Source organism: Felis catus, chromosome C1, assembly GCF_018350175.1.
Source record: "Felis catus isolate Fca126 chromosome C1, F.catus_Fca126_mat1.0, whole genome shotgun sequence".
NCBI lineage: Eukaryota > Metazoa > Chordata > Mammalia > Carnivora > Felidae > Felis > Felis catus.
Genome location: NC_058375.1, coordinates 39,955,403 through 39,979,056, shown reverse-complemented (window position 1 = coordinate 39,979,056; position 23,654 = coordinate 39,955,403). Strand labels below are relative to the sequence as shown.

The following is a 23,654-nucleotide window of genomic DNA, read 5'->3' as shown; positions in this document are numbered from 1 at the left end:
CCAAGTTTAAAATCCCTCACCACAACGTTAGCCCCAATCACAGGGACTTAGCCTCTTAGAAGTTTTTTGATCAGTGTCAGAAGAAAAAGAAAACGGTGAAGCTGAATTCCACCTTCCAAAGAAATACACATAGCAAGTCCTCAACAAACACATCTTCATCCAACAACAAATGATAGCTAACCTCTACTATGAACACAGTTGGGAAAACAACTTCAAGGGCTAGTTGCTACAAGACAGTAGATGACAGCAGGTAACTGATGCATACAACAAGCAGGAGTGGATTCAATGCCACAAAGTGCAGAGAGGGGGAAACCTCCACCCTGTAGTGTGTTTTTCAGAATTCGCCATCTTGGCTAGGATGGTTTCTCTGCTTCCTCGTATCCTGAAAATAGAACTAAACTTCTTATAGAAAAAATGTTTATGAATAACATTTTATAGCTTTAACATGAACAATTTAAAAACTAAACTCGAGTTTAAATGTCATTTTTCAAACCAGAGTCCAAGGTAAGTTTTTTAAGAGATACCTATGACTTGTAATCTTTTTCCATTTAAAAAAAATCACATATGCTAGTTTTGCACTTTACTTTTTTTGGTTAAAAATAAGGCTTTCCAAAAACAAAACAAAACAAAAAACAAAACCCAAGCACAACAATTACATTGACCTTATTTCTTCAACAGTTTCACTGCTTCCTCAACAAAAATTATTTAAAGATTCCTTTATGGTGTTCAGCATTTCGTGATCCTTATACAGAAAGATCCATATTGAGAGGAAAATATCTCTGGTATTAAATACAATGAGGAACTGAATAACGATCTTCCCCAAAGCAAAATGGTCAGTCCTAAAATGGTCAAGTAAAAGGCAAAAGCTTGGCGGTGGAGCGTGGGGAGAGAGAGAAAAGAGGTAGAGAGAGTGACAGGGTTTAGGGGAGCCACCAGCAAATTAGGACTCTAACACTGCATAATTTATTTCTTAATGAATGTACAAGGAACAGCATAAATATTACCATTAAGCGGAGTGAACAGCCAAAGCAAGCTAGCTGGCTGATTGCTTTCTTATTTTTTATTCTTTTGTAACAATTCCATTTCCAAAGTGCTTGATTCCTAACACTGATGCTCCATAGCTATTGTGAGCACACTGCCTGAATACTTAATGAAGTAAACAACAAACAAAATGGCTCATCTTTGGTGCCCCTAGCTAGCATCCCAAACTGGATATAATTAAAGGTGTGAACAAGCAAGCAAGGAAGTAATGAACCTGCAAAGTCAAGGTTCTGAGAAATTATCGGGCATCCCGCACTGCACCAGTTCAAATTTATCACTCATTATCTCTTATATCGGCAAGTGCGGATCCACATGTTGGTACCTCTCTCCACTCTTGTCCTCCGGCCTTTTTTTTTCCTTTCCATTTCTAGATGAGTAATTTATGACAATTACTGCTTGTGACAATTCCCACCCACCCCCAGATCACCTTTCTTTTTACCTTTAAAAAGCCACTGACCTATAATGGCCCTCTATCCTTAAAATACACTGAGATTTTAAAAATAAAAGGATGTTTCTAAAGCACACACATACACACACAAACTCACAAAACAATGCACAAACTGCTAACACAGCCACCCTACCTCCTACTTGTTTTTACCAATGGTTAAAGATTAGGTTCAAATGTTCCCAAAGAAAAAACAACTCTCCTTCCACAAACATATACATTTTAATTTGAACCCAACCCCTTGATTGAAAGAGCAGCTTCTAGCTCACAAACACTGTTAGGGATTTGCACATTTATAGTTTCTCAAGTGGCAACTAAAGAAAGGTGTTTGGTTACAAATGGAAGTCTGCAGGGTCCGGATATATCTTTTTTGATTGAGTTTTATATTTCTTCTAATAAGAAAACTCTTGGAGTCTGTGAGGAGGAGAAGCCACTTCCTATGGGAAGCCAGCCCAGTTTGGTTTTCTTTCCATTTTTAGATGCACATATACTTGCAAGTATGTATACACATTTGGTAATACCAAATAAGGAAAACCTAAGACAGGTGCAGGATTCCAGAAACACACACACATGCTTACACAGATACACACACACACACACATACACACACAGAGTCTCCCTCTGTCACATACACATAATTTCCACATATCTATCAAACGCATGGAAGAACGAACAGTGGGCAATAAAAGGTTGACTTCACTTTCAAAAGGAGAATTGGCCAATTCTGTGCAACATGGTCCATCTACTGGAAGATGGTAAGATAAAAGCTTGAGAATGTTTATGTCCCTTCATACCCCCCAAATTCCCAATGACATTGGGAAAAAATACTGCATTGCAGCATTTGCCAGCGCACACTCATGTGTCTAGCATCCGCTGGCCAGCTCACCAACAAATGTACATATTAAGTGTCCAGACATATAAATTAAGTGCCTGGTGGCCACAGGTCATTGGAACTGATGAAGAAATTTGTCAAGGCCAAAGTACTTCTGTTCACATACAATGACCTCTATCAAGACCGCCATTCCTTATTTGTGGTACACACAATTTGTTTCAGTTTTCTTTTTTCTTTTTTAAATTAAAATAAGGCATTAAGATGCCAAGGGCTAATTGAAGCAGCGTATATCCTCATGGAAGGAATAGTATTTGGTCTACATATAGGAAAAGATTCCACCCACAATAAGGAAATAAGTGCAAAGGGAAGAAATCAAACCGAAGAAAGGACTTGCCCTGACGGAAACCCTTTCATTGTTCATGGTAATTCTTGAGAAAAACACCTTGATTTACCCACAAATTCTTCTAGAGACCCTGAATACACACACAAAGCACTGTTCAGGCAATGATTTCTAGATTTGAAATGTCAAATAGATTATCCCCAACAGAAATGCTAAGTTTAGAATACCTGAAGTCTATCACGTCTCAGACCCTTTTTCAAGACTGAGTTAAGAACTAAAATGCAAACACGTAGCTCATTTTCTTTCTTTTTCTTTAAAAAAAATATTCGATCGTTATTAGCTCATAACAATCTGGCCTTCCCCTCACAACAAAATCCTTGAGTGTTCAAAGGACCAAGGAAGAGCTATCGGGAGAGAAAAAAGTTTGAAGGCTTTGGAAAACTATCAAACAGAAGCAAGCTCATCTATATCTGGCCAGGAGGACGACTTGAATGAATGGCAGTTAGAAATGAGCGGAACTGAGATTACAAAAATGAGTGCTCAAGTTGTCTGTTAGGCTTTTTTTCTGAGATATTAAAATTATCTTATAAGTCAATGATTCTCAAAGCAGTTTCTCAGCTACTTCCCTATCTATGTTCATTCTATCCTTTTAAAAATTTGAATATTAAACGATTTAGCCAATATGTTACAATGAGGTAAACAGAAATTCTGACCATTAAGCCTGGGATGTAGTCAGGTATTTTTTGCAGAAATATATCCGATCAGATTTTCATTTCTCAATAAATGCACTCTTAGCCTAGAGCTTCCATAAAGGCACACCTCCTCGTGCAGGTAGTAGGCATTAATGTTTTTAAGACAAAGAAGCAAGAAAGGTCAGCAGTGGAACCACGTGTCTTTTTTACAACCCAAGACAAAGTGCTAGTTCTATGGAAATGGTTTTGCCCTAAGGAAAATATGCTAGAAATTCCTCAGAAAAAAATATGTTACAGATAATAAAAAAAAAACGTATTCTAATTTTTAAGAGAGACATATGCTCAAGACAGAGAGCAAAGGTTCAAGTATATGACATATGACAAAAATAAGTTTATTTATTTTTACTTCAAGAGTCAAAACAAATAAAAAAAATCCCCCAATAAGAAGACAAAACAAAAAGAAGCTTCTTGCAAGGTAAAAAGAATGGGCGGGGGGTGGGGGTGGGGGTGAGTGCAGAGATTTGCAATGGAGAGAGTAAAAATTAAGAGCACTTTCAGTAAAGCCAATTACATTTCCGAACCTCTTAACGTATTTCAGTATTTTTTAATCTCTCATTTTGGGCTTAATATTAGCTACCTGATCGTGTATCTAATTTGGAAGAAACCAGAACAGATCATGGTTTTTATGCAACCTCCTGTTTGCCTAAGCACTATACCTTTCAGTCCTTCTGGTACCCACCATCATGAGAAAAAGAGACTACTAGTAAAGCACACTCAGAGGAAAAGGGAGAGATGCCTGTCACCCAGGGCACGCACGGGTCCTAGACGTTCAGAGACTCTAAAAAAAAAATCAGCTTTTCGCTCAGTTTATGCCAAGACTAGACCCAGGACCAAATGCACTGCAGTGGTTGCAAAGGTACACCTGATGGACCTTGTGGTTGGAGGTATGGAGAGGTAAACGAAGCAAGAGGCTAGAATGCAGCTTTTCATTGATTATTTTTAAAAGTAATTTCTACTTGGGATATAAAATGAAAGATACAATGAACTCCCTGGAATTGTAGTATCAACATCTGATTTAGTAAAAACACCAATATCAGCTAGCACAAAATCATTGCTTTAGGGTAGATCTATACTACCTATATTTCTCCAATGGATATTTGCTGGAAATTTCTAAGAAATCATTTGCAGAACCTATCAGCTGTGGGAGTTCACTATTATGCTTCCGTCAACTTCATTCAATATAATTTACATTTTTTTCAAATGGCCTCACAGGATTCCTTGCGATTTTTCGCACGTACAATTTCACAGCAGGGGAAAGGGGTAAAGAGAGAGAGAGGAAAAAAAAAAGCAAGATTCCCTTCCCTCCCTTCCCCCCTCTTCTTCTTCTTCTCTCTCCCTCTCTATTTTTTAAACCAAAAAAAAAAAAAAAAAAAAAAACAGGAGAGACAGAACAGATGCTTAAAAATAGATTTCTAAAAATCACTGTAAACCAGAGTTAGAAATGTAATTAACACCTATTTATAAAGAATAATTAAAGTTGGGCCGGCCACAAAGAACAGCAAAGATAATCGAGGTCCTGTCCTCCCCCCCTTTTTTACACTGTTTGCAGTGTGTTCTCATGATAGCCACCTGCTCCCTACTCGGCTTTTCCTCTGTTCGTTTCCCCGGCAACCTTTCATTGGGTTTTCCTCCCAGCTATCGCTTTCAGTTGGGCTGCTCGGTCTAATCTTATTTGTTTTACACCCATCAAAACAAGCAGCCAGACAAAGGCAATCCTCTAAGAATGGGAAAAAGACCACAGCTTTGTTATAACATCTATGCAGAGCGAAAAGTCCTCCCCAGGCTTTTCTAGCAAAAAATAAGTGAGATAGATATGAATTTACAGCCTCCCCACATACCCGGCTTTGAAACCCTGTGAAAGCTATTGCTGGTGAAATTCAAAGTCAAAGTGGGCACTCGTGGCATTTGATTGTGCCATTTTGTGCCATATCTTCAGGGTCAACATCAGGCGACAGGAGCGGCACTCAAGGAGTTTCCCTGCTTCTTTTTTTCCCGAAAAAGATGATGCTAAAAATAGATTTACTACTTTGGCAGAATGGTTTTCCACTTCCCTTTCCACATCCAAAAGTCCTGCTTCACAATTGCATCTGCTGGTACTGAACCTCACCTCCTCCACCCCTCGTACCCAGCCTTCCCCATCACTCCTAGCAGGAGACTGAAAAAGAAATGTGCCTTTAACTTTAACAGTCATGTAATTCTGTTGAAAGCTCACAGAGGCGGTGGACACGCCAGCCAACAGCTACGGTGACATTGTGATTGTCAAAAAAGACACCAGCCTCGCTTGGCTAAATGTGTGTTCGATGGAAGAGGCAGTGTGTGTGCCTTGTGTGCATGCAGTGCCATTACACTTGGAGATGGATGCTGGGTTTCAGAAAAGAGAAATACTAATAAACACACACACAGACACACACACGATCTGCACAGTGATTTACGATGCACAGTCCATCATCCTTACACACACACACACACACACACACACACACGCACGCACACACACACACAAGGCTGGAATCTCCAAGCTGCCTTCCTCTGAATTTTCACTTACCATCTTCAAGCCATTCCACTCCATCTGTGATCAGAAGAAGATGGACCCTCACACAGTGTGTCAAAAGCGGAAAGGAACGTTATGTAAAAGCTGACATTCCTTCTTACAGAGCTGCTGCCCAGAGAAGGAAGCAACAACTCAACACGCCAGGCACCGCTACACATACAAGCCGCCTCCTCTTTTTTATGAGGTCATGACAGGAAACTCTTTGAAATACAAGATGCAGCATTTACTGAAGCCCAAATAAATCACTCTCTTTGCCGTTTTGACTGCGCAGTCCCCCGAAACACAACTGCCCATCTCAACGCTCAGTATCCAGGAACTGCCTCTCGAGCTTTAAATTTCCAGCACGGAAATGGAGATTCCTAACCCCGCTACATCCCCTCCAGCCCCACAAAACCCAGGCACATAGACAAACCCCCTCTCCCTCACAAAAAAACACAGAACAAAACCCTTTTTTTTTTTTTTGCCAATATGGTCTCATGTAATATAATCTCTTCCAAAAAATCAGCAATTATTTCGGCCCACCTCCCCTCTACATCACCCCCCTCCTTTATGTTGAAGGGAAAATTGACAATGACCTGTTAAAAATGACAATCTATTTCCCCACTGCTTTTCAATAAAAGGACCTACCGGCACTCTCTACACAAAAGAGATAGTAAATGTAGGAACCAAACAGCAGCAGAGAACTAAACTCTTGTGCAAGCATAAGACTGGCCAAGGTGTAGATGTTTTTCTTCCCTCCAGCAACACAAACAACAGATTATAAATCTAGTCATACCTACCATAACCATTCTTATTGGCAAATATTGGGTCTCGCAGAGCTTCGACTCTTCTCTTAAAATTTGCAAAGGTTTCAGAATGTATTTTTTAAATGACTACTATTGTTATATATATATAAAGATCCACAAAACACAGTGTGGATGATTGTAAAGTAAATCAATTATTTGGGGGGAGGGGATGGGGGGAGAGAAAGAAAAAAAAAAGAAAGAAAAGGAGCAGTGAGCTGAAACCCCCGATTCTAGGATGTAGATAAGAACAACTGAACAGAGCCTTGCTGAAATTGGCTCGAAGCTTCCCCTTTTTACATCCATTTATGGGACCATCTGTCAGCCGAAGCCAGGATCTGATTGGCTGGGGAAAGGAAGGGAGGCGTTGCAACATCAGGTGCTATTTAAATTAGCTACTGCCAGATTGACGATGTTAATGATTTGGTGACCTCTACAACAACAGAGACCAGATTTCTGAACTGCTTCTTGTGTCTGGTAATTAAGGCCAGGCAGAAGCAACAACAGCCATACTTGTATTTTTACCTTTTCTCTCCTCCCAGCTCAAAAGTACTGTAACAACTGCAGGTCACCCGCCGCTTGCAAACCTTAATAGTGGGAGTGTCCTCCCTTTCCCCTGTCCTGAGGGCTGCACCATCAAACCCCTTTGACAGAGGGCTTTTCCAGTATGGAATATTTTCAACCACCTTATCTTTCTGGACAGTTGCTTTCTAGCGAAATGCATATTTAATGATCTGCCTCTAGGCTTAAAGATACAACAAAAGCACTTTAATGTGCTAATACATCCACGTTTTAACTTTATTATTTCCTAATATTGCTGATTTTCAGTAAGTAATGCTCCTTGTGCAGCTAACATGGCCAGGGTTTCAAGAGAAGGCAAGTTTGAGACTGTGCTTGTTCTGTGAACTGGGTTCATACAAGTTTGCTTCAGAAAACTACTTCCTAATAAAAAAAAAAAGAAAAAAAGCTGGGGGGGGGGAGGGGGAAAGCTGTCAGCCTCTACCTTTCTGCCTTCTGTCTGAGCTTTTCAAAACAGAGAATGATGAATGATTTATTTAAATGAATATATTTCTCAACTTGGATAGAGGCATGATCTGAATTTTTAAAAATCCACTAAAACACATCTTCTCTGCTTTCACTACTGCTATAGAGAATGGTAAAGCATGCTTTTGACAACAGCATCATTTCATAACCGGTGCAGAGGGCTCATCTTGCTTAACTGAACACGTGATTTTGCTTCTCTCCTTCAAAAGAGGTCTTTTATCTTTGGCCCCTTGAAAGACTTGCAAAGAGCTATTTAGCAAGTGTGTGGTGATGTATACAGTTTGTCTGCCCATGTTACACATGTCATAACCTCTGCGACACCAGTCTTCCAATAGGATAGTAATTTGTTCTGGTTTGGGTTTTAAAGTGGCTTACCTGAAGAGTTTCTGCTTTACTTCTATCCAAAAGGCTAAATTACTGCTATTTATTTAATTCACAATCTAGTCAATTTGTTCCTCAATGAATACACAGAGGTAACAAGTATTACTAAGGAAATAATTCAACATTATTTTAAATCTTTGGCTGTAGTTGACAGCAAGACGGGACTGGGCAGAATAGAAATAGAGGCCGAAAATCATGCTACACTCTGGGCTTCAAAGTCCAAGAAAAGACGGGCCCATGAAAAATTGTTAGAAAAGAAAATGACCTTTATATTAAAAAAAATTAAAACTGTTTTTTTTTCCCAGCTACTATTTCATGAACACACACACACACAAAATGTACATATTCACACTTTTAAAAATACAGATACACCACAAAACGGTATGTGCTGGGTACACTCTATGATACATTCAGCTGTTCGAAATAAAAATACATGAAAGAGAAAAGTAGAAATGTTAAAATGGTAACAATAGTTATGGTGAAATAATACTGGTCTAAGTAAACTTTTAAAATAATTTCTCCAGCAAATACACAGAGTCCTACAAGTCACAACAGTACTATAGTATCTGTTGAACTGTGTTCTAGGGACGAATTCATAGGTTAAGTGTTCTAAAGAGCTCAACATACAGACATAGGGAAGGTACAGGTGCCCCAAATCAACAACAGAAACTCTGAATGCAATCCTATCAATATCAAAATATTGTGAAAAGAAAACCATGAACACAATGCTGAAAAACACAAATGAAAACAGCTCCGCTCCAGAACAAAATCTTTACTTTGTATCTCTCTGGAGGTTGTAAGAGTCAGAATGTCTTAAAAGCATTCTCTCCCTTCCTTACTAATCTCAGCACACTTAGGTATCAATCAACAGTAGGTATATCAAAAGACGTTCTGGCCACTTTTCTGAAACAGGAACTGTATATTACAGTATAAATAATTAGCTGGTTGTGCTAGGCTAAAAAAATCCATGCACTTTGTATATTGATTACTTCTCCAAAAAACCTCCACTCTAAAGTCTTTCAACGGAATCCTCAAACAAATGCACAAATGTCCTCAGAGGCCTTTTCTCTAAAGACAAAGGCAGAATCCTATTGTTGGGAAAAGTCAACCTTATTATTGCATTTCCAATAGTACCATTCATCTTTCAGAGTGAGGGGCTGACCGCTCCATCAGTGGTGTGACATTTGTAAAGCAACAGATTCTCAATATATTATCTCAAGAATCAGGCAGGCGAGTCTCCCAGTCATGCATGATTTTTTTTTCTGCCACAATCCTCCACCACCACAGAAAGAAACTTGTCTCACTCAGGCAGCTAAGGCAACCTAAAAATGATATCCCAGAGCTGTGGGGCTGCCAGTGCCGCTGTATCCCTCTTACCATAAATGAGCAGTTTCTTGACTCATTAATAACAATTTCCCTTAAAAGAAGTAATCTCATATCAGTCAGCCCCTTGCCACCATGCACACATCCCAAAGGTTGCAGATATGTCAGCATCAGTCGCCGGCAGCCAGCTTTCCCACACAGAGTCCAGATGGACTGTACCAGAAGCCAATTCAGCGTTAATAACTACCTACTCCGCTAAGTGGAGAAGCCTTACGTGGCACAATGGGCTAGGAAACAGCAGCCGGCTGAAACTGCAAATAAAAAAGACAAACCAAATTCTCCAAAAGCACCAAAAGGAAGGAACAGAAAGGGAAGCGTGAATTGTATTCCTTGACTTCCATGAGAAGAAAAAAAAAAAAAGAGAAAAAGAAAAAAGAGGAAAAAAAAAAAAAGAAAAAAGAATCCTTCATAAACATAGGGGGAAAAAAATGAAGGGGGGGGGAGGGAAACAGATGCTGCCCAGAAAAAAAGTGACAAAATATTACCTCATTATTTAACAAAGCAGCATTAAGCGTCCTGCTGATTTCAAACATCTTGCCACAGATTTTGTTTTAAGAGAAACAGATAGAATCCTTTGCAAAGCACTCCGTCTGCAAAGGGTTCTTCAATTTTCTTGCGCGCCACGGAACAGTCAATATATTATTTCCCTAGAGTTCGCACATTAAAACCTCTAGTCAGTGAGCTGAATTTTCCCCTTATCTCACACACAGTAGACTCCTGTTATATGTACTGCTCTCTTTGCAAGAGCAGCCTGCCCCAAACATGGCTGGTGTTTAAACTACTCTTTAAAGTAACAGTTCACTATATAACCACCAGGTGGGTAGAGTGCACAGATTCAAATGAACCATCTTAAAGGATCGTGGTGTTCCCCCCCACCCCCGCCCCCGCCTTTTAGGTGTACAGTGTGACATGATAGGCATCGTGTCTTGTATCTCTCTGTATTTTGTCAAAATAAACAAATAAAATTCCTTCTCCTGACTTATAGGGAGGAAACAAAACACCATCACCAATTCTAATAAGAACTGTGAAGAATGAAACACAAACATGCTTTGTTTCATTCAGCAAAGGATGAACAAGGAAAATGCAATCAACACAGAGCAGGGCTGTGGGGGAGGGACCAAAAACTCCCTGGAAATATTTTCCTTTAGCAAAAAGAGAAGAATATTGACTCACGTGATAAAAACCCATCAAAAGTGAGCATATGGATGAATCACATACAAGATGGAGGAAAGAGTTTAAGGGTTGTACAACTTTTCTTCTGAGTAAAGCATGAGGTTATTTGATAGGGTCTTTTATGATAGGAAATAACCGAAAGCTTAAACATAAAGACACTGGAAAAAAAAAAACAGAAACAAAATCTTAAGCATCTCTTTTAAAAATACAATTATACAAATAGCTATAAATGACCACAAGAGCAAATGAATCATATCTCTCCTCAGTCCTATTCTTTTTCCCTAAGATCCACCTCAACGTGGAACATTTCTGTCCTGTGTTATTTTGGATGTATAGCTAACTTGGTGTCTCCTTTGTACAATTCTATTCCAATTAATTTGCTCCTCTGCCAGGAATAAATAGAATGTCCCAAGCTGAAAGCCCCAAGTGATGGAGGGTGGATGTTCAAAGATAAAGAATCACCTGGACATAAATAAATCTCATCCCTTATATTGTTATATGGCCTGATTTAAAGGAGGATATTATTAAAGAGCATGCATGCACTATTTTACGTTCTCTCGTGTCTAAAAGAGAAACCAACACACACAGATACCTGGAATTTTGTTTTCTTGGCTGGACAAAATTAATGCCCTAGAACTTACACATCCTCTTGCAAACACAAATGTCGATACTAGTATTTTTCCAGCCCATCCAGGCAATATTTAGCCACATACAATAGTGACTGTCTCCTTCATGTTTAAGTCTAGGCTGCTTCGCTTAATACCATTTAACCTCCTCGCATATATTAAGTTTCAAGTGACAATTTTTAACTGGGGAATGAGAAGGAGTTGCTCTCATCAAATTCTGGTTGTATGAAATAAGCTAATTTGTACACTCACCATATGTCTTAAACACTAATTAAAAAATGTCACTTTCTTCAAACATTAAAATGTAATCAGCCTAGTAAATAAAATATTCCCGAGTTTTCTTGCCTTGGTGATAATTTAAAGAGTGTTTATCTCAAGGTAACCTCTCTATTTTGATTACCAGGAAAGGCTTTTGATTTGAAAAAAGAAAAAGGGAGATATTGGGGGCTTGGGGAGTGAGAAGAGTAAACCACAACTGTACGTAGTTACACAAAGGAAAATAAGATGAAGCGGGGTTTTAAGGACCATAGTCTTGTTACCCTAAGGCAAATCCAGCCAATCAATACCACCCATTGACGGTCTACCATCTGCCATGCTACCCAGCGATGTGGCTAAACAGACCTGTTCCATATGACCGTAGCCGGCTCATTTTCAGTCGATTAGGGCAGTTCCAGAGCATTCACGTGCAATAGCACAAAACTCCAAGTCTGACTGAGCCTCTCTCTTCACACCAGTCCCTCCCAGCACAGCTGCAGACTTTTTTCCTCCTGTTCTGGGTATCTGGATTATCTCTTCTTGCACCTCAATTGAATTAGCAAAACAGGGTGGGAAGGTAGAACAAACAGACACACACACACACACACACACACACACACACACACACACACACACATAATTGCTGGCCCTTCTTCACTGTCATGCAGAAATCAGGAATTCCACGTGCTCTGTCCTAATATGATTATGGCACACCATTTAAATAGCATCATCAGTGACTATGACCTGACATTTTCCTGTAGTGCTTGCTATTTCTTATTATCTTCTCCCTCTTCCCTTGAAAAATAGACCCAAAACTGTTGGCATTTCTTCCTTTAGAGAAAATACAATCAGTATGCCCAGACAATGGTATACTCTATTTAAGGGCTTTGGATAAAATTTAAAGCCTAATTTTCCTTTGATGAATTGTGGCACTGGTTTTGTCTTTCTTTTTCCTGTTAAAAACATTAAATCAAATTTTATAGGAAAATGGAAACATACCATAGAGGCAAGAAAAATGCACCAGACTGACATGGAGTCTTGGAATTCACTGTCGATGTTCTCTTAGAGATATATGACCTGACCGTATGATGCTTTTCTCTTTCCTAAGTATTTTTGTCTACTATGGATTGCAGGAAAGAGCTACAAGAATGCTCCTGCGTAGGAAAATGTGACAAATGGATGTCTAGTCCACTTAAATTGCCTAGAGTTCACCTATGCAGGTAAACCAACCTCTGGGTTGATTCACACTTGATCTTCCCATTTTCTTTCCATTCCTATGCCTTATGCTAGAAAAGCAGCTGAAAGCAGAAGATTTCTTTTCAGAATTAAGGTACGCTTTTTCAAAAGTGCCTTTGACCATTCCCTTAAAGCACTAGGATGTCTTTCTGGGAAAGAAAATTTAAAGGACAGGAAAACTGCCTTACTTACAAAATTCTGAAAAAGGTAAATACACATTTATAAAAAAAAAATCTAATTTAGGTGGAGTCCCTGTCTGGACTTTTCACTGTTATATTCTTCATCACAGCCTAAGAAAACTCAACAGGGTCAATGTGCAAACACACAGAGATTTCTGAAGATCCCTGCATTAAAGGATTTGGGGCCTTTCCATTTCAGCTCAGATGAGCTTCACTAAAAATAATAAAAAAAGAAACAAACAAAATACCCTCATGTAAATATAAATCTTTACAAATCAAAGGCCACTGAACAGATAAATATGGAATAGCCATACCATCAAAGGATTCAGTGTTTAACCAGATTAATACAGTTTAGAAAATAATTCAACACAAGAGTTTTTTCAAAAAAAATTCTGGACTCATAATTCTGCAACTACAAATAAAGAAAAAATGTATAGTATCGTAAAAAAGTATTGTAGAAGAAGGAGGAGGAGGAGAAGGAGAAGGAAGGGAAGATGAGAAGAGGAGAGGGAGGAGAAGAAGAAATAAAATAATAGGACTTATAAAGTACAAATAAAAACTGTTTTTTTACCAGCAGTCTATTGTATACTGAACACTACACTAGGCACTTGATATGCACAATTTCACACAACATCATAGGAATCACAACGGTTATATCTAAGCATTCTTCTAGAAAGGTGTTTTCCTTATCTAAAAGTAAGACTTCCTCTCCATCACTTCATAGAAGAATATGCTTAATAAATATCTGTTGAATAAATGAGGAAGATGGACACAGACTAGAAGAGAAAGAAAAAGATGTAATTTTTTCTCATCTAAAAGTGACCAAGAGATTTCTTTGTGAAGTGCTTCTAACTAAACATGTCCTCAAAATGTATCTCATTTAGCCTGTCATTATGACCAGGCTATAAATCTGAAGTGAGTGAGACAAAGGATTAAAGCTGGAAAGCAAAAAATTTTAGCAGGTAGGATGAGTACCTGATTCAGACCTAATTCTCTACTTCTTCCAAATCTGGCAAAATTCCTTACATACAGTAGCTGCTCAGCAAACATTGGTTGGATGAACTCTGATGTCCTGAGCCCCTTACAGGACAGAGCCAGGCTCCAGGCAACACTCAATTATGAGGAAGGAATAAAGATCAACGATTCCATTCAACATCATCTCAAAAACTATCCCAAGGCCTATTTCATGTGATTCAACTAGGAGGCACTAAACACCATCTTAGGGAAAAAGATGTGCTAGGCTGCCTAAGCCTCAGTTTCCTCACCTGTAAAATGGGCACAGTAATACTTCCCTTAAGGTTTGTTGCCAAGACTAAAACAGATAGGCTTGGTAGAGGCAGCACTCTATATGGTACTTGTTATTAATATGGAAAATAAGGAAAACTGTATGAATTAGTACCTAGCTACAAGATAATTCAATCTTGCTGAGGAAGATACAATTCAAAGACTCTCAAAAACATTTAGATAATAATAAGACAATAATAACTAAGAAAGGCTGAATGGGCTGTTCCAGTTCTAACCAAAATGTCTGTTGCAGATTAGGACTTAGTCCAATAGGTAAAGTTCAGTGCTAAATTCTGAGTGTGAAGAATAAAAAGAAATACAAGTCATAATTCCCACCTTCAAGAAGCTTACAGTTTGGTTGGGAAAGAAACATTCATATTTATGCATGAATCTTGATAGTGTAAGGAATATAAAAAGAAATAGTATCAAAATAAAATACTGAAGGATAGTTGATGGTGAGGATGCCTTCTGCATTGATGAGGAAAGCCTTCAGGGGAGAAGCTGGAACTAATACTAGGCTTAAAGAATGATAGGATTTGTCTAGGAAAATTCCAGATATTTTATATAATAACAAAGGTGGGGGAGTATGGAAGGAAGGGGATATTGGCAGCCAGCTCATTGTAGCTAGACCCCCTCTGAGGTTTCCTCTAAATCTATTCCAATCTCTTCCATATTTTTAAAGTTATAAAAAGAGGAATATTATGATATGACTGTGGGAGAGCAGGCCTTTTATTCAGTAAGTACTTTCATAAAAAGAATAGGAATTAATAGTTACGGCACATCTACTCTGCGTCCAACATTGCACTAGACACTTTGCCTATAAATCTCATCTAATCTCATAACTCTGAGATTTCCAATAGGGAAACTAAACATTAGGGAATTTAAATGATTTGCTCAAGATCACACAGCTAGTAAGAGGCATATTTATACATATCCAATCTCAATCCACACTCTTCACTATAAATACTACCTTATATAGAAGAGTGTAGATCTAGAGAAATTTAAGTCTTATTCTCTATGTTATTATATATTCAGAAACTAACATGCAAAGTAATGTCATTGATATCTGCTGACAGTATAACAATAACAGTAAAAAACCAAACCAAACCCAAGAACAAAAAACCTAACCTATGCTGGCAATTTCAGTATTCTGCCACCAGGTGATGATAGAATCCTGGTCCTATGAGAATTACCAAGGTCATGTTTTTGCCTGCTATAATTTTGTGTGTGTGCTATTCCTTCCTCCATCTCTGGTAGTGGAGGAAAGAGTGCCTGATCCTCAGATGGACTTGTCTACTAAAGCCCCAAGACATTAATCTTTCCAAATATTTTCCAAATTTTATCAAAAATTCAACTCTGAACATAATTCTAAATGTCAACAATTTTCAAACAATTTTATTACAGATTGTATTCAATGAATTATAGTTCTTTTTTATTTTCACACTCTACTGTGAGCTTGCAGGGTAGAAATTGCATGTTGTTTGCCTTATCATCCCAGCACGAAGAACGTCAGTACCTAGAACATAGTGGGCACTCGGTAAAAGAACAGAAATAATTGGTTCCAAATATTTTAGAAAAACTTTAAAACCAAATGCTTAGGACACAATTGTTTGGTACTTTATTCATTAATAAACAACTTTCTCTTTCAAGTCACCCTTAATGCAGGGTTATTATAAAAAGCCCTTTCCTGAGGTTGCTCATCAGCAGCTGCATTTCTCTCAGTGGTCAGGTACTTCCTTCTGCCTTAGCAACAGTCTACATTCATTATAAGCCCTGCCCTGCACAGCAGTCTTGTTTACCTTTTCACCCTTTTTATGCCCAAGAAAGTTGCTTCCATTCTCTGTGGGAGATGAAGAAAAACCATGAAAAACAAGAGAGGCATGCTATATACCTGTCAGAAAGAGGTAACTCTCCACTTGACCCTTTTTAGTTCTCTTCTCTGACTCTGAAGCTGGGGGAATGATTTAACTACTTTTAAGCAGAAGAGTAAAGTTGCACATTAGTGCTGAGTAGCTCATTTCCCTTAGCAACCCCTTAGCAACAGCAGCTTCAAGTTCAAAATACCTCCTTGAAAAGGATCACATCTTTAATGAAGATGAGTATTTTTTTAATGTAAGGTTTTTGAACAGATGTTTTAACATTACAGCCCCCAAAGCCTTGTAGGCTACAAATATCTATTTCACGCTAACTTTTCTTTATGATATTATGTGGTAACCATAATGATGCTGGGCTCCTGTGAAATTTCAGTCTCTGGAAAAGCCCTGGTCTTACTCTGAAATTACTCACAAATACATAACTTTTATTTTATCAAGTCACCATTAATCCTAGGTTATTACAGAAATTATACTTAAGTTCTTTAAAAAGGGTTACTGATATTGACCTCACTATTCAGTTTGCTCCCTACTGAGAACAGTGAACAACTTAAATCACAGTTTTTAAAACCTACATCAGGGTTTTACAAACTATATTTATTATATGTAACCTAAGATTCTATGGACAGTTTAAAGAAAAATATAAAAAGAAAATTCCAACTTTACAAACAGGTACTTACTGATTTTATTATTCAATACTTACTTTGTTTACTTCATTGTCTATAAGCTGGATGATGGGATATCGAATAATCATCACATTTAATTGTTTTTACATTGTCAGTGAAATGAGAAGGCTTGCAAAAGGTTTTGCTAACCATCAAGAACCCTTAGGGATATAAAATGTTCATGTCATATATGTTATGCCTATCATTAAAACTTTTATCTTGTTCAAAAATTTTGAAGCTCTTTTGTCATCTTAAAGTTTTCATAATTCAAATAATATATAAACTTCTGCTTGAAATTTGTTTATTGTCTATTAGCACATGGGTCCCTCGGGGCACAAAATGCACAAGGGCTTAGAACAATGAACATCTTCACTATTGATCTATGTGTGCCAATTCCATGATGTGGACAGAGAAAAGACGTATTTTTACTTGTTATCAGTAGATAACAAAACCGTACCATGAAGTTTTATATGTTTCCACGTGTCAGGGTGTTACTGAAGGACGTGCCTAGAGCAATGACCTTTATACACAGTAGGTGCTTGATGTGTGTTCCTGAAAGTAAGATCCATTTTAAATCACTAGGGAATATACAAGAAGGAGCCAGAAGACCTCAAGGCCAGTTCCATCTCTACCACTAATAATTCTATGACCTTGGGCAAATCACTCTCCTCTTTGGACCAGAATCTTCTTGATTAAATAAGAACTGAAACTAGGCGATTTCTGAAGTCCCTGCCAGCTCTAATATGTCAGAGTCTATAAATAAATAGTTTTTAATTAGCAAACAAAATTTTTGGTAAGGTTAACTCAGATTTTCAACTAACATTAAAGTGTAAGAATGCTGGCTAAAGGGAAGTGAAGCTTTTGAGGATTTTAAAGTCTGTCTCAAATGAAGAGCCAGGTTGGTATTATGTTCCTCCGATATCCAGTCTGGTGACCAAAGTTATTTTAATAAAATACAGAACTAGAGACAGTTGGTTAAAATCATTAAACTTGCAAGCTTTGACCAGGACCTTGATCAAGTTTAAAGATTCTCTTTGAGTTTTAGCGTCATCATGTTCAAAATGGGACAATAATAATGCCTAAGGTGTGAGGCTTAAGTGAAAAAATACACATAAAGCATGTATTATTATAGGGTATAGGAAATGCTGTTACATACTCAAAGATGCTAAATATTTTTAGTATTAGGTAGAAACACATGAAATTGTTTTTTTAGATTAAACAGAATCAAATACTGTCACTTCTATCTCGCTCAAGCTATGTTTTTTTCTTCTCCTGCCTAAAACACCTTCCATGATCCTCACTGCTTATATCAAGTCCAATTATTCAGTATGGAATTCAAGGCTCTTTGCAATCTGGTCTTCATTTAAGCTTTCTGAGTCCTTTGGGACAGTCCCTCCCATATATACAGCTCTAGACATGCCAGTCTATTCTCCCATGTTGCTTGGCCCTTCTCCCTCATGCCTTTGTTCCTGCTATTTCTTCCATGTGAAATGCATTCTCTCCCTGGAAAATCACATTCATCCTTCAAGGCTTCAACCTCACAAAGCAAAATGAGCTGATTCATTATTTGAGCTTTTATAGCAGCTTATTCTTCCTGCCTCCACCATCACAGTTGTTTACAGGTCTGTTTCCCTGAGCTGCTTTCAAGATACTCCAGGGTGGGGCACCTGGGTGGCTCAGTTAGCTAAGGTTCTGACTCTTGATTTCAGCTCAGGTCATGACCTCACAGTTCCTGGAATTGAGCCTTGCATACGCCTTTGCGCTGTTAATGTGGAGCCTGTTTGGGATTCTCTCTCCCTTTCTCTCTGCCCCTCTCCTGCTCACACACAGGTACATGCACACTCTCTCAAAATAAATAAACTAAAAAAAGAAACAAAAAGATACTCCAGGGCAAGGGCTGTTCTCATGTGTCTTTGTTTCCCTCCAGTTGAGCGCATTGGCTGTCTTGTAGTTTGTGCTCAGTAAATATCTGCTAAAGTAAAATGAACATAATCACATGGCAGGTTAAAATAGAGTTTCTCTTAGGGGCGCCTGGGTGGCTCAGTTGGTTAAGGGTTGGACTTTGGCTCGGGTCATGATCTCACGAGTTCGTGAGTTTGAGCCTTGCACAGGACTTTCTGCTATCAGCAGAGCCTGCTTTGGATCCTCTGTCCCCCTCTCTCTCTGCCCCTCCCCTGCTTGCATTCTCTCTCTCAAAAATAAACATTAAAAAAGAAATGGTTTGTCTTAGAAATAAGTCAGTCAGAGAATGATAAATATCATATGATTTCACTCGTATGTGGAATTTAAGAAACAAAACAGATGAACATAGGGGAAGGGAAAGGAAAAGTAAGATAAAAACAGAGAGGGAGGCAAACCATTAAAGAGACTCTTAAATACAGAGAACAAACAGAGTTGCTGAAGGGGTGCTGGGTGGGGGGTAGGGCTGAGTGGGTGATGGGCATTAAGGAGGGCACTTGTTGGGATGAGCACTGGGTGTTATATGTAAGTGATGAACCACCAAATTCTATTCCTGAAATCATTATTACACTATATGTTAACTAACCTGGATTTAAATAAAATTAAAAAAACGAAAAAAAAAATAGATGAGTACCCAAGAGGACTCCAAAAAAACCTTAACTTTTGGAATCCACCCCTCCAGAGAACCGTTTTTTTTATGTGAGAAATCTCTACCAAAGTAAGGTCTTTATCCCTCTGGAAATCCTCAAATGACTAAAACCAGAAACTCTAAAGTGGAAGTTATTCTTCAGGACAAATCCATTGAGCTGAAGCCATGAGCTTTCAACAAAGACCACTGTCTTACTACTAGAGATGGCAATGCTCTGTCTGCAACCTCATTTAATGGCTATAATATGAGAGTTTGCACACTGAATCTGTGCTTCCATAGCTGGAGAAGTACCAGTTGCAGAGAACTCCAATAAGTCTTCGATGATGTGAAAGGCATGGAAAAGAGGAGGATACTGCTGCAGCCTGGAGTGTGAATTCATCATTTGCCCACATTACCATGCTCTACACAATCAGGACTCTGGAAGAACTCTAGGATGTGCAAGTGCTTGAGAGAATTAATAACGTATTCTAAATATTCTTTAATGTTACTGCCTATATGAATAATAACAGTTAATATTTAATGTGTATGTATATGTATGCATGTATGAAATTACATCATTATGGATATGTGTATGTATATACATTTGTATATATGTATGTATATATATAATTTATATATATAATATATATGTATAATTAGTTTAAAAGGAGAGTCAAGAGTCAACACTTCTGCGCTATAGGAGTAGCAGGCTATTTAGCTGGTTTGTAACTCCAGAGGATTTACTTTCAAGGTTTTTTTCCCAGTAAGTGATTTTTATCTAAGTAAAAGCTTATTAGAATTCTTAATATATAAACAAATAAAACAGTACTGCTCTCCTGGTTGGGAAAAGAGTGGGTCCCACTAAACCAATATAGTCTAGTCTAAATCTAGTCTCGTCCAGTCTATAGTGCAGTAGGAAAAAAGTTAATTGGGAATCAAAAGACCTGGGTTCTAGCACCAATGAGACCACCCTTAGGCCCAAGCCTCCTCCTCTAGTACATCTAATTCAAAGCATTTGGTAATTGCTATCCAAGATTACAAGCATAATGCCTCAGTTTCTGGGGTTTCTCAAGCACACAGGATAAAAGTGCTTACTCCTCTCCTACTTTCTACCTACCTTAAATCTCCCCAATTAATCTGTTTCCCAATCATTCTTCAATTACACAAAGTTCAACAATGGTGTAACAATGGTGACAGTGAGGACACACAAGGTTAACAACACAGGTTTCACAAGTACCCAGAGCGGGCTTAGAAAATAGACCTGGTGTCTTGCTCTTGTCCTTCAAGATATCTCTCTCTAGTCAAGAAAAGTTATCTGTAAGCTTCTCAAGAGTCCTGAGAACCACTTAGTTGTGTAGATCTATCTCCTTAACTTTTCTTATACCCACTGCTATTTGCTTGATTCAAATCTCTGTATCTCTCTCCTAGATTTTTATCAACATATCCTTACCTCCAATTTTGACTGAACCCCATTAGCCAGACACACTGACCTTTCTAAAATTCCATTTTAACCACATTGCTTCCTTGATTAATATTAATCAAAGTCCATCCCTCTTCTGCTGAGATTTCCAGTGAAGGTGTGTCAGCAGACCTCTAACTGTACATGTTGATAGGACATTGTTTCATAACACAAATGTGTATAAGTTCAAAGTCTTCTCTTGCATGTCTGTTTCTCCTACTAAGCTTGAACTCCTTAAAGGGTGGGGAACATATATGATTCATAATAAATGATGGATGAATAGATTAACAAATGAAACTTTCCCTAAACAAAGTTTCCAAATAGTTGCTTTTCTCCTTTTTAAGCTGCAGAGAGCTATAGGTAGCTTTCCTCCATTTGCAAAGTGGCTTTACATAACAACTACTATCTACTGAGCACTTACTATGTCAGGAATTAGTATTAGCTCTTTACATGTATTAACTCACTTAATATCACAATAATCCTATAAAGTAGGTACTGTGATTGTTAACCCTACATTGACAGATAAAGATAACTAATGAGGACAGAGAGAGGTTAAATAATATACATTGACTCATTATAACCATTCAACAAACATTCAGAGTGTTTACTGTGCTATTTTCACAATCATCTATTAGCAGGAAAGAATATGTACAATCATCACTTTAAAATAAAGGCAAAACCATGCCTTGTTCATCCTTAGGGGTCCCTAGAGTACCCAGAAGAGAATCACATTCAATAAATATCTGCTGAATAAGAACTGAATTAGTGCCTCTGAAATCTAGTAGTGGGCCCTTCTACATCAACTACTTTTCTTGACTGATGCTTAAGACAAAGGACCTCTCCTTCTTTTGGTTGAATTCAGACACTTTTTAGAGTGCAAGGAGGCTCTATTAATAATTACACCAAGACAACAGGCATAAACCAGCACTGTCCAAGGACAAGAAATCCCATTGATATCCATACTCTTCAAGAATCCCTTCTGGAATTATATTTAGGGAAATAACTTAGGTAAATAAAGATACACACTTATGTATGTATCTTTGTATGAGCTATTCTCTGTCTGGAACACAATACCTCCCTTCTTCTTCTGCTTAGTGAACCCCTACTCATCCTGCAAAAGAAAGTTAAAGTATTAATTCCTACTAATTCATTCAGCAAATATTTACTAAGCACCTACTATGTGCCAGACACTAAAGAATTAACATTAAAGAAGGCACACAAACCCCCTGCCTTGAGAGTTTACACTGAACTGAGGGCAGACAATAAAGCTTCCCAAATTTCCTCAGAAAGAATTAGTAGTTTCTTTTTTGACTTCTCATAGAACTTGTTCTCCAGATTACTCCATTCCTCATGGAATTGCAATGGCTGCCTTCCATTCAAGACTGTGAGCTCTTGGGGCCTCTAGGTGGCTCAGTCGGTTACTAAGTGTCCAATTTTGTAACCGACTTCATCCAACTCAGGTCATGATCTTGCAGTTGGTGGGTTTGAGTCCCACGTTGGGCTCTATGCTGACAGCTCAGAGCCTGGAGCCTGCTTCAGATCCTGGTTCTCCCTCTCTCTCTTCTCCTCTCCCACTCGTGCTCACTCTCTCTCTCTCACTCAAAAATGCATAAATGTTAAAAAAAAATCAAAGAAAAAAAGACTGTGAGCTCTTTGAGAAACAACCCGTCTTTGTCTATGTGCCCCAGGACTGACACAGTGCTGGGTTACCCAACTGAACTCAAGTCCACATGCTTTCCTTCTCACGATGCCATAGCTACTAACATTCCCTTGAGCTCACTGCTTGATTGCTGAACATTTTAAAAACACCAAACAATCTCTTGGCATCCACAAAATACTGTTCTTAGCACTGGGATGGCAATGTGGCAAGAATGTGATACGGTTCAGGATCTTTGAGCATTTATAATCAGACTTGGGAGGCCAGGTTTATTGATGACAACAGGGACAGAACAAGACAAGACGGTACATAATCAAGAACAAGATGGTACATAATCAAGGACTCGATTGTGTGGATCAGACTCAAAACATTCCCTAAGTTCTGAGAATTGAGATGTCAACAAGGGACCCAGAAACTAGGGTGAACACAAGTATTAGAGAACATCAACCTTCACTTTAGCCCAGCAATGTGGCCAGGCTGCCCCCTGGGGTTTACCACTTTCCAAAACCATCCCCAAATATGCCAGGATATCCTTACATGGATCACACACATTCTCTTAAGCTTCTATGCTTTTGCACAAGCTTGTGCCCTAACTGGAATGCCTCTATACCCCTTGTATATGTGATGGTCATTAAGATTCAGCTCAAATGTGGCCCCCTTTGTGATACCATCCCTGAACTCCCTAGGAAAAACTGACCATGCTTTCACTGTGTGTCTAACCCTGCTCCTTCCCCACATATATACCCATTGTACTCTGTCTATACACTTAATTGTATCCATCATTTATTTATCTATAGGTCCATCTCCCTTACTAAGTTATGAATCTGTTGAAAGCAAAGACCTTCATTCATCTTTGTATCTCAATCACAATGCCTGGCATGGAGTTTGTGGATGGACAGATGGATGAATGGATCAACATACAGATGGACTCAGTTATGAGTTTGTGTGTTGCCCCCCTCCCCGCAAAAGAGCATCAGCTTATATAACCTCATGTGGTCTAGTGAAAGAATTTGTAAGTGTAGAGATTTGGGTACCAATCCTGAAGTCCCTTAATCTTAAATGAAGTCACTTAATCTCTCTGGACCTCAATTAGTTTTATCTGTTAAATTGG

The 23,654-nt window shown here is 38.4% G+C and overlaps 1 protein-coding gene across 6 annotated transcripts in view; it reads right to left on the bottom strand.

Moving 5' to 3' along the window:
* The window catches only part of ELAVL4 (ELAV like RNA binding protein 4), a 146,335-nt gene that overhangs the window by 83,011 nt on the left and 39,670 nt on the right, over positions 1-23,654 (bottom strand). Inside the window, exon 1 of one of the 6 annotated variants that reach the window (XM_019836975.3) lies at positions 10,037-10,243. The exons of 1 other annotated variant lie outside the window; for it this stretch is intronic. In XM_019836975.3, coding sequence (XP_019692534.1) covers positions 10,037-10,084 — 48 coding nt within the window. In that variant the 5' untranslated portion in view covers positions 10,085-10,243. Of the gene's footprint in view, positions 1-5,955; positions 6,260-6,740; positions 7,016-10,036; positions 10,244-23,654 lie in introns of those variants that run through there. 4 more of the 6 variants (XM_019836977.3, XM_019836976.3, XM_011285003.4 and 1 more) reach the window with 4 other exon arrangements.